A 17199-nucleotide genomic window follows, 5' to 3' on the forward strand; every position below is an offset into this window, starting at 1 on the left:
GAAAGATAATGATTTTGATTCAAACATAGATACTCACATTAGATTTGTAACTGCCTGTATTATAACCTCACTTCCGAAACCTGACATGCCAATAAAGCATAAAGATACAACAAGGAAAATCCAAACCTGCATAATTAAACACTTACTTTTTATAAATAGAAAAAAAACACCTTGAGTGCTGTATTCTGGCATTGTATTTACAAATTCTTGATTTTTCAATCATACATATTAACAATGTTTCTTGATTTGTATCACAGAGCTAGTGGAAATACATTTCTATTTAGCACTCGTGTTATCTATCAGATGAACATTTTCAGGCTGTTTCCTAGATTATAGCTCTTTTAGATGTCAGGCAGAAACTACACTTGCTCTGTTGGGATTTTTTTTTTTAATGTGCAACACCTTGAAACCTAAAATTCCACTGCAAACCACCGTCTGCTACAGTGCTTCATGCTGACCTGGGTGTAAACTTTCTCCATGCAAGAAAGTCAAAGCAGGGTGAAATTTTAAGTGCAAAAATATATCTATTTGCATGGGGGTCAGAGGGGGAAGAAAGGAGGGGAAGAAGGGGGAAGGGGGATTTTTTTTCAGAAGTATTACACCTAGTCCAGCCTAATATCTAACGTGAACTGTTTGAGCTTGCTTGGCCTGCACCTTGCAAAGGTATCCTCGCAGGTTGGCTGTCCATTTTCTTTTCATATGAATTGTTAGTAAAGGCTACTTGAAATAAAACAGAGCAAAAGATATTCCATAACATCTGCATGAGTTTTTTATCAACTTCTGAGGGGACCATTTTACATTCAGACTGTAAAATACGCACAGAAAATAGGCCTGAGAAAGAATTCTGAACCTCGCAGCATTTGGTTTATATTTTTTTTACTAGAAGTGAAGTGTCTGGCACATCATTCATTTCTTCCTGGAAGGTGCAGATTTGAGGACATGTTTAACCCTGCTCTGAGTTTGGACAGTTTCAGAATAAAAGGGAACTATTCCCAAAGTCCCTGCCCTCTAGGTCTCTCTTTTAGATAATGAAGTTTCTGAAGGCGTTGCTCAACACAATCCGACTAAAAAGGAAAGGAAAAAAAAAAAGGAGAGGGGGGAGGAGTAATATGACAGAAAAGTACATGTTTCTGCATTTCTTCGAGTTTATTCCGAATTACATCCATCTGGGTGAAACAGCTAGCTCCCTAGCAAATTAATGGTCTGATGATTCAGGGAAATGTAGAGCTAGGTTCTGAGTAGTAAAATGCACTTAGATGAAGAAAGGGGTGCGCAGAGGTGAATCCAGTTTGGTAGGATAAACATTTTCATAGATCAAGGATTAATTTGGAAACAATAGGCTCCTAATAAAATGCCAACGTTATAATAGTTTTATTAAAACACATCTTGGAATATAGGATCAAATCCTACCGGACTCAGCTGCAACCCGCTGAGGAACCTGAGCAGAGTCACCATTTATTAGCAGAGGCGACTCATTAGAGAGGAGGGAAGAGCTCGGTCCCGCTTGGGCTGGAAGTTTGGCCCGAGGAGCTCAGGATCGGCCCCTTGCCGTGCCCCTGCCCCTGCCCGCGGCAGCGCGGGAGCGGCGCTCACCTCCTCCCGCGGGGAAAGGACATCAGCCTGCGCCACCAGAACGCTCCGCTGCCTCTAAAACAGGGATCCCCCGGCCAGCCAGCCCGAGCAGAGCAGCAGTACCCGCAGATGCTCAACAAATGATCGCCTAAAATACGAAACCCTGATTCTCTTTTTTCGGCCTTTTTTTTTTTCCTTTTTGTGACAGCAACTTCTGGAGCTGAATCCCTCTCCAGAGTTTCCCCGTGCCCTGTCACGTCAGCACCGTCCTGCACAACTTAACGAGATAAACCCTGACAAGCTAATCAGGCCGGCCGGGGGCTGGCACCGCGTCCCGGGGCCGGCGGCCGCTCCTGCGAGCCCGGCCGGCCGCGGATCGCTGCCCGCGCCCGCGGAGCGCCCCGAGGGCAGCGGCGGGGCCGCGCGGAGCGGGGCGCGGAGCGGAGCGGGGCGGCGGCAGCGCTGGGCCACCGGGCCCGGCCCCGCCACTCCGCGGCCTGTGCGCGGTGCGGAGCGGGGACCCGCGGAGGGAGCCTTCAGCGGGCGGCCACCGGCTCCTGTCGCTGCGGCGCGCAGGGGACGAGCCCTGAACTTGGCGGTGCCCGCGGCTCTCCGCCGGGACCGGGCTCCTGCCGCCGCCCCGGGGCTGCCGAGCCGCGGGCTGCCCCCAGCCCGGCTCCTTGCGCTGGGAGCCCGGCGCTGAGTATCGTTTTACCCCGAGAATCAGAGCGTCTAATTTATCCAGGCCTCATTTGCGACCGGTCTCCTGCTACATTATGTCAGCAAAAGGTCAGCTGGACTCAGCGGTTCTCTTCATTTTCTTAATTTTTAAAACAAACAAACAAAAAAAAAAAAAGAGAGAGAGAGAAAAAAAAGAGGAGGGGGGTGTGATGGGGGAGGGCGGGGGAGACAAACCAGCAAGTTATTCAAATTCAGCCTCATCTGAATAATCGTGAATTTGATCCAGTCAGAGCTGCAGACTGTACATTAAAAATAAACGTCCAGGAGGCATTTACTGAAGTTGATTTATTAAAAAAAAAAAAAAAAAAGAGAGAGAGAGAGGGGTTTTAAAAATGCAACGTCTGTCTAGCCCTTCTCCCAAAGATGGAGTGAGTTTTCAGGTACTGCACGAACCTTGCAGAGTGGTATCAGTGTGTCTGCAATACTTAAGTTGAATGCTTGAACCCCCCAATCATAATTGTATGTTCACAAAGCACATATGGCAGCTGCATTCTTTGTATAGTTTGTTATGATCTGGTGTGTAATGTAAATATATAAGTTCCGACCGAAAACACAGGCTCGTTTTCCCCATAACAACCCAAAAAAAAAAAAAGAAAAAAGAAAAAAGAAAAGAAAAGTTGCTTTGCAAACTTAAAAAGAATTACATTAGTGCCGTGCTACTGTCGGAGCCAGCAGTGATTATTTGGTCTGTTTGCTCCCATTCAGAGTTAATACACGACAATAGTTTTACTCTGTGCTGCTTGACGTGAAACCACTGGGGTTGGGCAATTCTGCTCCAAACAAATACAACTTCTACACCCATCCCTGGGACAGCTAGCCGAGGGCTGAGCGAGTTTTGCAACGGAGAAAAGCATCACTTACCACGACGGGGATCTAGATCTCGGCAAATGCTGCCAGTAGGTCTGAGAAGTGAAAAAACTGGAAGAGCAAAAAGCAGAAAGTTGGAAAGGGGGATTTGTGTGTGTGTGTGTGTGTGTGTGTGTGCGTGTGTAAAAGCCAGAGGGAAATGCGAGCACAGCGCTCCCTGCTCTCCCTGGTCGCCACCAAAACAAAGATCCAGGAGTTAAGGGAGCAAAGCTGTGCCAGATCTACACACACGGCTCCTCAGGGCCAAACCTCAGCTTCTCACTCACTCCAGCTAGCGACAAGGGTTAATGCTCCGGAGGGACAGGCTAGCCGGCCCCTGACACCATTGGCTAGGAAAAAAAAGCGGGTTTAAGGTAAATTTACAGACGCTTTGCAAGTTGCAAAGGGATAGTTTTTAAATGAATATAATAGTGACAACAACAATAACAATAATATTACTAACAGAAAAAAAGCAACAACAACAATAATAATAGAGCCCATTCGTGTCCAGTTGGCTGAGAAGCGAGGGCACGTCCCCCTCCTCTGCCCCCGCAGCGAGCGCTGCGCGGTCCCGTCCTGGCGCAGCCCCCGCGCCCCGCGCCTGCCCCAGCCCACGGGGGGACCTGGATATCTCTGGAAGCACAACACAGGGGCCGAGCCGGAGGGGAAAGGGCTGGGGGCAGGGAGGAAACGAAGCAGCCATGAGCGCTAAATGCAAAGGTTCAGGCTCTCACACTCAGCGATCAACAGTTTTGTTGGGAGCTAAGTGGTGGGAGAGGATTCCCACGCGAAGGCGTGGGCATGAGGCTCAGGTGTGTGCCCGGGTGTCACTGTCCCCCTGAACGCCGCTCTCGCGCCCCTGCAATTACCGGGAGCTTCCCCTTCGGCTAAGGGGGAAATGGAAGAAAGAAAAAAGCCTGGATGGAAAGCAGGGGGGAAATGTGTATGAATACGCATCTGTTTAGATGTTGGAGCAAATGGTGACAACAGTGAGTGCCCAAGACAAGCTTCCACTTGGGGAACCGAGGTCAGGATCTGCCCTTTCTGAAATGAAAAGGCGACATGATGGACATCGGCTTTATTGTCGCCCCTTGTAGTGGGCTGGGGCATGCAGGGAACCTCAGCCTTGCTGGGAGGGGGACACAGGGACTCCAGGTGTTGGCCGGAGAGGATTCCACAAGGCAGCCCAGGAGCACACACCCATGGGCGCGCGTTCGTCTGCAGCGCCGGGCAAGGAGGGGAGAGGGGGCGATGGAGAGAGGTGGGCTATGGCGGAGGGGGAAGAGGCAGAGAGAGGCTACGGAGAGGGAATTGCCGCTGGGCCATTTCCAATCCGCCTGGCTCCACCCGGAAGGGCCTTTCTGGGAACTTCGTGGGTGCTGGGCCGGGCCGCGCGGGTGCGGCCGTGCCCGGGCCGGGCAAGCGCCCAGGTGTGCCCGGGAGCCCGCGCGGCTTCCCGGGGCTCCTGCCTCCGTCCTGCCCCTCGCCACCGGCCTCAGGGGAAAGACAAATCCACGCCATTACCAAGATACATAAGCACATTTCTGATACCATGGGATGTCGTTTTGCCGCCGTACAAAAGGTTTTAAAATCACTTTGTGCCGCTGAACAATGAGTACTGGGAATTACTACTATTTGTCTAAAAAAAATTTAAAATTTAAAAACCTACAGCCTACAAAGGAACAAATTCCAAGAGCCTACGTTTCTTCCTCGGATCTATCACGCAATGTCGATATATCAGCAATAAAATATGATGGGCCATACAGTGTGGTGAGGTTTTCTTAAGAGGAGAGAGACAGAAAGGAATCCATTACAAGAACCTTTCTCCCTTCCCCAGAGACGGTTCTCCTCTGGTGACTGTACCCGTCGCGTTCTGACATAGAAGCCCACGAAAAGCCCCTCGGCCGGCGACCCCCGGCGCTGAGAACGGCTGTGAGGAGGGGGCCGGGGGCGGCTGGAGAGCCCCTTGGAGGAGGGAGGTCGCGTTTGCCCAGCGCGCACGGGGAGGCTGGAAGCGCCAGCCCGGGCGCAGCGCTGCGGCGGGGCAGCCCCGGCCGGGCCGGGCCGTGCCGTGCGGAGCCGTGCCGGGCGGTGCGGGGCGGGCGGGCAGCACGTGCGGCGGCGGCGGCGCTGCCGTGCGCGGGCGCGGGGCGGGCGCGGCGCCTTCCGCGGGCGGCGGGGCCGCGTCATAAATATTCAACAGCACGTGCAGCCGCGCCGCGGGCGCGCATGCGCCGCCGGGGCTGCCGCCGGGGCGCTCGGCGGGCGCTCGCGCGCACACACACACACAGACAGACAGACAGACAGACGGACAGACACACACACCACACACAGGACTCGTACAGGGCGCTCACGCAGCACTCACACACACATCACACGGGTGCAGATGCACACACGCATCCGCGTCACTCAGAGTACTGGCACAAACACACGCACACCCCACTGACACCCACAGAGCACTCACAGAGCACTGACGCAAACACACACACACTCCACTGACACACACACCCCACTGACACTCACAGAGCACTCACACTCACTCACAGAGCACTCACACAAACACACACACCCCACTCACACTCACAGTCACACTCACAGAGCACTCACACAAACACACACACCCCACTGACACTCACACTCACACTGACAGAGCACTCACACAAACACGCACACCCCACTGGCTCGCACCGCCCCCACGCCCAGCCGCGGTTTCCAGGAACCATCCCCAGGTGGTCAGTCCTGAACCCCCGGCTGCCCCCCGACCCCCGAAAGAGGCGACATCGAGCACAAAACACATGGCCTGTCGGGGGGAAGCTTGCTGATGTGGGGGTATTTTCCCCGGGCTTATTTTTCCTTCACTCTTTGGTCATATTTCCTCACGGGATTTTTGGAAGTGAAAAGGGTACTAAAGGATCTTCCAGTTCTGCCCCGTGCCAAAACACAACTCTTTTTTTTTTTTTTTTTTTTTTGGCTAAGCAAAGCCGTACCCAGGTCTGCAGCATGTGAAGACTCGGACTTGAGTGTACCCCACTGATCCTGCACCCTCGCTGCAGCTACCCCAGACAGCTAATTCTGTGTTTGGGTCCCCAGATGTAAACACATGCACAATCACAGATGCACACATCGAGCATTTTTTTAATAACAGTTTCATAGAGAGGTAGTATGATCGTATATATCTAAAAGGTAATTAATTTGATTTATTATACTTGAAAAATCCTGTCTGCAGTACGGGCGTCATCTGGAAACTTCATGCTATTTTATACTATCGTTCTAAAGCCGAAATAAATGTTACGAATTGATGACAGCTTCCAGCTGCATGATAAAAATAGCCCCTTCTCTTCACAGGATCGTGTTTCATGTTATCGAAGATGAACCAAATCTGACCCATAGACGTTCGCAGCAGGGGGAAAAAAAAATTGATACAAAATAAAAACCTCGGCCATTTTTAATAAACAATGCTCCCTAAAACGCAGTACCTTTGCGGTGAAATGGAACCCACCTTCATACGTTCAGCAGGTTCAGGAAACCAGACCTGCCCCTCATTCAAAACAGAAATCTCAATTATTAATCTTTCTGGGTGAATTTGGAAATTACGCCCATTCTGTTACAAATGCCACCCACTGAACAGAACATTTGCATTGAGGTTCTGTGAGCCTTCGAAAATATACTTCCGCGCAGACACATGGATGTGTGTCTTTCTAGAAACACCGTTCTTTCTTTACGTCCAAATGTAGATAGAGACAGAGGTAATGTACAGATGCGGACATATTTGTAATACAATCAGCAACGCGAGCCGTGATTTCGGCGAGCTTGTGTGCCTCTGCGGCAGTGACCGTGTGTCCTGAGAGTTGTAGCCCCAGCACAGGCAATGTCCGTGCCCGCCGCGGGACCCCCCGCGCCCGCGGAGCCGCTCCGCAGGCCGGCCTGCGCGGCCGCGCCGGGCCCCGGCCGGGCCTCTCAGCCTTCCCCGGCCTCTCCCCGGCAGCGAAGCCCCGCTCGGCAGGGAATGGCCAGGCACCTTTTGAGGGAAAAGCGCCGATTCCCGCGGGAGCGCCGCGCTGACCGCGGGGATGGAGCGCTCCTCTCGTGTGCGTGGGGCTGCGGGCGCGTCCCAGCCACGGGCGGGCACGGCCGTGGGGGCCTCGCAGGCGGGCTGCGGGTGAGAACGGGGTGCGTGAGTGTGCAAATGCGGATGGAAACTTTGTGATGGTGATGCACGGTGTGCCCGGTACCTGCACAGCCTCCTCCGTGGGCGTACCGCTCACGAACTCCTCTCCCTCTGAGCTCCAGCGGCAAAACGCACACGGGTTCTTTTAGCGTCGGGTCACTTGACATACCCTGCCCTTTCCAGAGGGGATCTTCCCCGTCCTGCCTGCTGGAAGCGGGATTTGCAGCGGGGCTCTGGCTCGGCGCCGGCCGCTCGGGGCTCCTGCGGCCCCGGGTGTGCGGCGGGGGCTCCTGGATGCCCGCCGGCCCGGCCCGGCCCGCGGCCCGGCTCGCTGCTCGCCCCCTTTGGAAGTTGCTGCGAGAAGAGCGAGGCTTCTGGACACAGGAAAACTTACAAAGCCAGAGCCGTTTACTAGCGTGGCCAGAAAAGCAGTAAATAAAAGCGCCGGTGCTCCGTGCATCAGTCCGGGGACTGCTGCTTCCTCACGGCTAAAAGAAGGGCGATAACCGGACGAGGCCAGCGCGGAGCGGGTGTCCCCATTTCAAACAGTGTCTGGACTAAAGAAGCTAACTTTGCCTTATGAATGCCGGACTTGCCTTTTAATAAATTCAGGCGATCACTCACAAACCATTAAAGCGACCTGAAAGGCGAGTCTTTCGCGGGGGAAGTGGAAGCGCCTGATTATTGTTTTGCATTTAACTTTCTGCGTGCAAACGGCACAAGCTCGGCCGGGGGTTGCCACCCGAGAGGGGCCAGCACACACGGCCCTGCACACGCCCAGCCGAACAGCCTCCTGCACCCTCCCCGCCGGCACTGCCGTCCTGCTTTGGGTATCTTCAAGCACTCCCCAGCCGCGGCGGGAGCCTCCGCGGGCGCGGGAGACCGCGGACGGCAGACATCGGACCTAAGCGTTTTGTGTACCCCGGAGCAGGCAGCGCGGAGCGGCGCGGGGCTGTCGGCACGGCCTGCCGTGGGCTGAGAAATCTACTTTTCCCACGCATGAAAAGTACCGCGACACCATCTCCAGAGCCAGACATCGGAAAGAAAGTGACGGCCCCCGTTGAGGCTGGAGAGCCGGGGTCGGTGCTTCTCCTCACAAACCTTCGTGAATAAATCCGCAAAGGGAGCCTTGCTAGAGGAAAGTTGACTTTAGGGACTAAAACAGCGCAGAAACCCCCGAGAGAAACCTCACAACCTCTCTGCCCGAAAAACATCTCTCTCTCTGCCGGGGATTTCAAAGCACTGCTCCCCTCTCCAGAGCCAAGCGAACAGCACAAGCACCAGCATGGCGTGGACTTGAATTCAGCATTAACAATTCCAGCCCCAGTGATCGTCGCTAATTCAGAACATACACGGGATGGAGATCAACCAGTATCGCACAGTTCCCCCTCACCCCAGATAAAAAACCTACAGCAGCAGCAGCAACAACATCAGAATCATCCTTTCTGCTGTAGGACGCTCAAACAAACCCCAGACTGAAAGTTTAAAAGAATACTCATTAGCCAAGTGTTCCAATACACACAAGTAACAGATCTGTGTTAAGCGACCACTAGGGACTTTACACAAGTTCAAAGAAAGTTGCAATACGCATCTTTAAAATATCTCACCCTCACCACGTTTCTCCGGGTTTGCTTTACAGATGGGTGGCTCAGACGAGCTCAACGATTCTTTTTTTTCTTAGATACGCCCAGGTTACATTTTTTATAAACGATGCCCTGTAAAATCGCCGAGACAGTTACTCTGAAAGATTCGCAACAAAGCAACATTTTCGACGCATGAAACACTTTTCCCCCCGGCTCTTTTGCCCTGTGGGCTACATTTCCTCAAGTCCCAACACTTTCTGCCCCGGTCCCACCGGGCTCCAACTTTTCCTATCTCGCCAAACCCTGCAAGGTGGCGCTCTTTTCATTGAAAACTGGTATTAGCCTTACAATAATAACATTTTGTAGAAAGTAAAGTTAAAGCGAAGCCTTCCCACGGGTGCTGCAGGGAGCAGGCGGCGATGCCGAACTGGCAGGAGTAGGGATTCGGATGAGCAAGACAAACTATCTTTTTTTTTTTCCTCCTTTTTTTTTTTTTTTTGGAGGGGTGGGGGGTGAGGCGTATGCTCTCGGGCAGTGGAAAGTCTCTCTCAGGGAGATCCCCAAATGTTACGGACAAAGAAACATCCTTGCGGAGGGCTGCTGAGAGGCAGGGCTGTGCTCTGGGCGGGTTACCGCCGGGGCTGCGGAGTGCCCGCACTGGTGCGAGGGGAGAGCGGCTTCCCCCGCACCCCCGCCCCCCGAGCGGTTAATATGGCTATTGACTCGCTGTACACATAATATTTCTTTAAAGAAGCTGTTAAAGTGTCATCTTGGTCTACTGGAAGGTCAGTTTGTGCAATTCACTCTATGACATATCACAAGCCCTCGCAGCTTTAGCCAACCTCATGATTTGTGTTGTCTGTTGATATGTTGTCTGCTTAATGGGGCGATCATGCAAGCTACAACCAGGAACAAAGCCCAACAGTTCCAACAACCGTAGCTAAGTTAGTGGAAGCAGTACAGCTTGCAAATCTATCAAACTAAACTGCAAGGAAGACAATCTGATTTAGAGAAAAGGCGTTCTGCTACAGTCATTAAGCACAAGTAATTTAGATTTTTTATATTGTCTTCTCATTTACAAATTTACTGTATCAACGCCAGCCAATGGAACGAATTTCTTAAGTAAATGAGAAATAAATAAAAGAGATAGAAAGATAATCAAATTACATAAAATAATTCTTATGCCCTACATTTATTTTTTTAGAAAGCTATTAACACTAGCAAAATTATAGTAATAATAATAACATAGCATAAGAAGTAATTGATTTAAATTAACATCACGTTTTAAGGAATATCAGCAAAGGAAAAAAAAAGAAGAAAAAAATCAAATAAAAATACACACAACAACAACAACGGCCTTCGTGAAACAGTGCTGTACTTCTTGGAGTAAAAGGCCCAAGGAAAGTCATGAATCCACTGCCTAAGAATTAGTTATGGTCATAAATGCCTTAAATTAAAATAGCAACCGAAATCTCCTCTGTTTTAAATCTCCTAATATATGTTATCCGAATTAATTTAATTTAGGGACCCAGTCTATGCAGATTCATGGACAGTGTTGGACTGGAATGCAGCACTTCTCGTGTAACAATTCCCCACATTAATATTTATGTAGCATATGCAATCTATTTCTGTTATTTTTATGGTTGTTATTCTATGTCTGCAAAGGTCATTTAAATTATACTGCGGCCGAAAATTTGTTTCATAAATTTTGATATAAATACTAATTACACACTATAGTAATGCCAGCAGGGATCCTTTCATTTATCACATTTATATCACCTTCGCTGCTTTAGTGATGACATAATGGAAAGCAGTGAAAAACTGGGACAGTTTTATTCTAATATCCTAAAGCTAGTAGGAGTTGCAGCAGGTTGACTTAGTGAATAAGAATTCCTACCACAATTCTTGGGATTTAAGAATCTTTAATAAGGTACGAAATGTTACCAAACAGTTCTGTAAACTAAATTTTACATACCAATTCTTCTAGCCATAAATATTGAATATCTTGTAACAGGTATAACCGGACCTTTACATGCGGATAAATATGGAAATTAGGATTTATATACATTATGTTCTTGTATTTGCCAAAAGCAACGGACAGATATAGTTTATATCTTTTTTTTTTTAATATCACTTTACATAAACAAATGTAACAGTTTGACACGCAGATCCAGGCTTTCACTATACGAATTTCTTGACAGGACGTGTAACAACATTTTACTGCACTACTTAGACTGGACTTTGGGACGAAATGTTGCACTTTATACAAAAAAGCACATTAATACCAATAATATTCTGTTAGATCGACGTTTAGACTGTAATAATACAAAGTAATTCACATTTTGATACACATTTACTAGAACATTCTTGCCATTCAGTACAAATAGTTGAATTTCTACCTCTTCCCTCTGCCCCCCCACCACCTCCGCCCCCCCGCCGCCGCTCCCGCCCGCCCGCCCCTCCCCCCACATATATGCAAAGACCACAAATCCACATATCCCCTTATTCAACTTGCGATATAACTATTTACAAAATCAAACAGTACACTTTTTTTGTCGTTTTGTTTTTGATGCTAATAATTCTGTATTTACAAGAGGGGATGGGGGGAAGGCCGCTGCCCGAGCAGACATGCAGTTGGCGATCTCTAATCAGTGGTTTCCAGTGAAGCCCTACACAGTTGGCATTTGCCCTGGTAACCTTGTCTTCTTATGCATTCTACTAACCCCTTCGCCTACCAAGCCTTGGAACAGAGCAGAACAGTCAGGAAAAAAAATTAAAAGAAAAAAAAAACAAAAAGGAAAAATTTTTAAAAAGAGAGAGAGAGAAATAATGGAGGACAAAAAAAAAAGAAAAGAAAAAATCTTTTTAAAAATTAAGTCTTCATTTTACTCAGTCCTGGGTCTACTGGCAGCATTTTATTTTTGTTTGCTCATTTAAATTTTGATTTCAGAGTGTCCATTATTTTTGAGTCTTTAAATAGGGTATTTGTTTGCTCGCTTGGGGCTTTTTTTTTTGTTTCGGTTTGTGTTTTGTTGTTGTTGTTGTTTTGTTTTAGCGTTTTAGACGTACCATTCGTTAAAATTTGATGTAAGCGTGCTGTGGCTGGACGTGTGATGGACTGCGGAGGAGGAAGGGGATAAGGAGCTGGCAGTCTGGTTTTCTGTGGATGGAGACACGATGGTTGGAGGGGTGGAGGACTCGTAGCCTGAGCTGGCGGCGGGAGAAGGCTGGGACCCCTGCGAGGATGATTCATGGACCTGCAAGAGAAAACCCGGGCAGAGATAGAGAGCGGCGGCGGACGGAGGCCTCCGCCCGGGGATGCGCCGGGCGCGGGCCCAGCCGCGGGCCCCGGGCTCGGGCTCTCCCGCGGGGCTCCCCGGCCCCGGCCCCGGCCCCTGCCCGCCGGGCAAGGCCGGCCTGCGCCCCCCGGCCGCGTCCTGCCGCCGCCTCCCGGCCCCTCCCGGCCGAACCGCGCGGCGGGGCCGGGCCCGGGCGGAGCGCGGCCCGGCGGGCCCGGAGCGGGGCCCCGCTGCCGGCCGGGCCCGGGCCGCGCTCCGCCCGCGGGCACGGCCGCGCCGGCCCCGCCGCCCTCCGCCCGGGCAGGCCCGCAGGCCGGGCGCCCTCCGTTTACCTTCATGTGCTTTCGGAGGGAGCTGGGGTGCGTGTAGGACTTGTCGCACATTTTGCAGAGATAGGGCTTGTCGGAAGTGTGCACATGCATGTGCTTTTTGCGGTCGCTGCTGTTTGCAAAGCGCCTGTCACAGCCCTCGAACTCACACTTAAATGGTTTTTCACCTATTGCAGAGGGAAGGGGGAGGGGGGGGGAAAGGGATCTGATTAAGCAGGGCCGGCTGGATCGCTCATTGTCACCGCACCGCCGGACGGAGCTCAGGGCTCCATTTCAAACACTTGCAACTTTCTAACTTCAGCGCGGCTCAAATCCCAAAGCCTTGCTGCTAGTCTCTATCCTTTCCGGACCTCCGACTCCCGCAAAGCGCCCGGTTCGGAGACCAGGGGAGCTAAATAACTTTTTTTTCCCCCCCTTTCCTTTGGAGGGGCGAGTTTCCTTTCAACCCCAGTCCCGGGCACCTCTCCCTCTTCACAACGCTCCGAGCGAGAGAGCAGGCGTGGTGGGATATTACACACGATCCTCAGCGTCTAGTTTCCGATTTTATAGCTCGTTCTCGTAATATTTTACTCTCTCACCCCCCCCCCCATCCCCCTCCCCCATATTTTCTTGCAATAATGAAAATTATCCGGTCCGGGAAATCAACGAGAGGGCAGCTCCACAAACCCTCGGCAAAAGCGCTAGGGAAAGCGGCTCTGGCTTTCAGCGTTCGGGGATGGGAGCAAGGGGAGATCGCTCTCCCGGCCAGAGGCTGCTGCATTCCCACCTCCCACGAAGGAAAAAGTTCTCAGGAATACCGGCGCCTCCCCTCCGCACAACAATAACACAGTAACGCGCCGGGCTCGGTTTGTTTAATATCGCTCAACGGAATTAAATATTTACCAAGCCCTGAATTGCAGAGAGGAGACGAATGAGCTGCCTGCAACATTTAGCACAATTTCTCATCGTGCCACAGCCAAAACTGCCGAACAATAATTAATTAAAACCTATAAATTTAAACAGGACAGGTTGCTGCGATCCCCTACCCCACCCCCTCCGCCCTAACAATCCCAGCAGCAAACCCTGCCGTCCTCCCCCTCTGCCTCGGCAGGGATCATTTTCTTTTTGTTGCTGCTGCTGCTGGCGTGGCTGTGACCGAGCTCGTTTTGCAGCGGAGCTCCGAGCCGGCCTCTCCCGGAAAAAAAGCAGTGGTCCCTGGAGCGAACCCCCTCCTCCCCGTGCGAGCTCAGCCGAGCCGGGCCCCAGCCCCTCCGGCACGGCCCCGCGTCCCGCTCCGGCCCCGCCGCTCGGCGCTTCCACTCGCACAGAGAAAAGCGACAGAGAAGGTTACCGTACCTGTATGAGTTCTTTTGTGTATTTTGAGATTCTCTGATCTGGCAAACACTTTGCCACAGCCTGGGAAAGGGCAGGGGAAAGGTTTTTCACCTGTGTGGACTCTGATGTGATTTACAAGTTTATATTTGGCCTTGAAAGGTTTCCCTTCTCTTGGACACTCTTCCCAGAAACATATGTGATTGGACTGCTCGGGTCCTCCAACGTGCTCCACCGTGACATGAGTCACCAGCTCGTGCATCGTGCTGAAAGTTTTGTTGCAGGACTTTTTGGGGTTTGACAATTGCTCGGGCTCAATCCACTTACAGATGAGTTCCTGTTTGATGGGCTGCCTCATGTAACGAAAGAAGGCCCCTGCCCCGTGGTGGGCTGCCATGTTCATGTTCATGTGGCCGTAGCCGTGCAGCTGGGTCGAGGCGTAGTGCTCGGAGCGGGGGCTGGTGACCTGGCCGTACTGGTCGGGTCTGCCGTACATGTCTCCGGAGAAGCCCAGGCGCATCTGCCCGTTCACCACGTTAGGCGAAGCGTGGCTGGTGGCTTGTTCGTGCAGCCCCGGGAAAAGTATATGTCCCGCGGCATCTGTGTGTCCGTGGGGTCCGGCGAAGCTGCCGGCAGCGGAGGCGAACAGGCTGTGCTGGGCGCTGGCGGCCGCCGCCTCCCCGAAGCCGCGGTTGCGGAACAGAAAGTCCCGGGTGGAGTTGAAGGCGGCGCTGGAATAGGAGCTGACATGGGTCGGGTGGTGGTGGTGCCCCAGGGCCGCCGCCGCGTAGCCGGGCGCCTGCGAGGTGAAGGCGGTCTGGCCGGCCGAGGCCAGCTCGTGGGTGCTGGGGTTGATTTTGAAGGCGCCCATGCCGTCGGCGAAGGGGTTGATCCCCAGCCCCACTTCTCTGTCCGTGACATCGGCCGTGGAGTGGTGGCGAGAGGATCCGAAGGTAGTGACTCCTATGGCGGGATACTGCGGTCCAGCATCCAGAAGCATCTTCCCAGCGTCGATGCAGCAACCAAAAAAAAAGCACGCGCGCACACACACAACGCGGAGAGAAGCAGCAGCAGCAGCAGCAGCGGCGGCGAAAACACCCTCTTTGGAAAGTCAGCGACGATCACCACCAAAGCAACCACATCAAAAACACCCCCTTCGGCATCAGCGCAGGGGGAAGGGGAAAAAAAAAAAGGAAAAAAAAAAAAGGCTGGTGCGGAAGGGGGGAAGAGATCTTCGCAGTTGCAAATAATAATAATAATAAAAACGTGCCCCAAAAATATTCACTGTCTCTCTGCTTTGAGTTTTCAGGGAGGTTTAAGTGGGGAGGGGGGGGTTGGGTGAGCTCAAAAATAAACTGGCTGCAAATAACAATAACGGCGAGAGTTCAACACAGGCAGCAAAAAAAAAAAAAAAGAAAAAAGAAAAAAATTTAAAAAAAAACCAAAACAAAAAAGAAACTTCCTTCAGTGATTTTTTTGGCTATAGGAATGTTGCAAAGTGGCCGAGAGATTGTTTCTCTCTCCTCTTCGAGCTTCCCCACACTCACCCGATTTTTTTTTTTCGGGGGGCCTTTTTTTTTTTTTTTTTTCGCTCCGCAAAAAAAAGGCGCAAATCATGCACAATATTGTCTTTTGCGGTTTATCTTCCTGGGGAGAAACTTTCACCTCCTCAGCCGGGCGGTGAACGCGAGACTGATAGCGGCAATCATTCCTGCAGATAAATGAATTGAAAAGACGACACCGTCCCCCCCCTTGATGAATGGGAGCCGGGGGCGGAGCGCCGTGCGGGCGGACGTGGGCGCGCATTGGCCGGCGCGGGCTCCCCCTTCCCCGCGTCGCTGCCCCCGGCCCCGCCGGCTGCGGGCGCTGATTGGCCGCGCCGCCTCATCCATCGCAGGTATTGTGGCGCCCTGACACCGCTCTGACAAACGGGGCTGCGGCAGCCCCAACTTTTTTTTTTTTTTTTTTTTTTAATATATATATAAGGCTTTTTTTTTTTTTTTGCTTTTGCTTTTTTTTTTTTTTTTTGCCCCCACGAAAATATTTCCAGCGCATCTTTTTTGTGTGTATGTGTACGCTAAGGGAAAAAAAAAATCTGTTATTATTAGGGTTATTTTGTCCCCCGCTCTCCCTCTCTCTGTCCCTCTGTCTCCAGCATTCTGGTAATGATGGTTATGATGATTTCGTGGTGATCCTGAATTTTTAAGATCACTGGGCAACTTTTTAGGCTTTGGAAAGAGAAGCCCTATAGGGATTCGCGTCTTTTGAAGGTGTTTTGTTCTTATTTAAAACTGAAGCTCTCCGAGAGTAGGTGCTGGGTGCACTTGATCTAATTTTTAAACACCAGGCGTGATTTCTCTGTGTAGCTGACTCTATCCCTCCATCAGGTTTCTGAAATAAATCTTGTTTTCTGCACCCATCAAAACGCAGGTGGGTGAGCACTCTTAACTTTCTAATTTTGTTGTTGTTGTTTCGCCTCCTTTTTTTCTTATTTTCTTTCTCTTTTCTCTCTCGCTCTCATTTTCTCTCGCTGTCGCTTGCTCTCTCTTTTACGGAGTCTCTCTCATTCAGGTAAAACTGTAAATTTTCCAAACCTACATTATTTCTCCTCCTACTGCATGTAACTCACGGTTACTTTTCTCTCTCTCTCTTTCTTCTTTTTTTTTTGGGGGGGGGGGAAGGAAATTTATTTTAAGTCCTCGATAGGAGCAATGTAAATTTTCTGACATTCAAACCTTTTCTAGTTCACAAATCAGTCACCCTTGTCACAGTTATTGAAATTCCTCAACTTGCCACACCAGGACGGTGGAAAAAGCAGGCGGTGTCTTTGTTGCTGACCAGGCTTTTGATCGCCAGAGAAAATTTACTTACCTTCAGATGAGTGAGCAGAAAAAGAAATAACACTCCCTTTGATTTAGTTAGAAAAATGCAGACATTTGGATTCAGTGCAAACATACAACACTTGGTTGTTTTCTAGATGCAACCCTCGATTAACCTGTCTTTCCCCAGCTCAAAGTCTATTGAAAAACTGTGGATAGTTCTTTTTTGTTCCCGCTACAAAGAGCCATTGACTATATATTAAAATGATTGCTGAAATGTATAAGTATGGTGTTTAAAAGCAGAAAACCTTAGTGGCTTAATCAATTAAGCTAAGCAACATTTGTACAATATTTTAAACGATGCTTCGGCTCTTAAAAAAATATCTCAGGAAACTTTAAAATATAGACGCCTTTGTGTGTGTGTGTATAGATACACTTACGTATGTGTCCATGTGCGTACATATATAAAACTGGCAAATTATTTATTTACTCGGTCGCCTGCATATTCATTAGCTCTAATTATTTTCTAGT

The 17199-nt window shown here is 50.6% G+C and overlaps 1 protein-coding gene across 1 annotated transcript; it reads right to left on the reverse strand.

The window, feature by feature from the left end:
• Window positions 1-11891: 11891 nt before the first annotated feature.
• Window positions 11892-15574, reverse strand: ZIC1 (Zic family member 1). Its single transcript, XM_064385777.1, has 3 exons — window positions 13874-15574; window positions 12542-12705; window positions 11892-12167 (listed from the first exon to the last, which is right to left on the reverse strand). Exons 1-3 carry the CDS (start codon window positions 14847-14849, stop codon window positions 11970-11972), a joined length of 1338 nt encoding a protein of 445 aa, XP_064241847.1. The 5' UTR covers window positions 14850-15574; the 3' UTR covers window positions 11892-11969.
• Window positions 15575-17199: the final 1625 nt, after the last annotated feature.

Source organism: Passer domesticus, chromosome 11 (genome assembly GCF_036417665.1).
Source record: "Passer domesticus isolate bPasDom1 chromosome 11, bPasDom1.hap1, whole genome shotgun sequence".
Taxonomy (NCBI): domain Eukaryota; kingdom Metazoa; phylum Chordata; class Aves; order Passeriformes; family Passeridae; genus Passer; species Passer domesticus.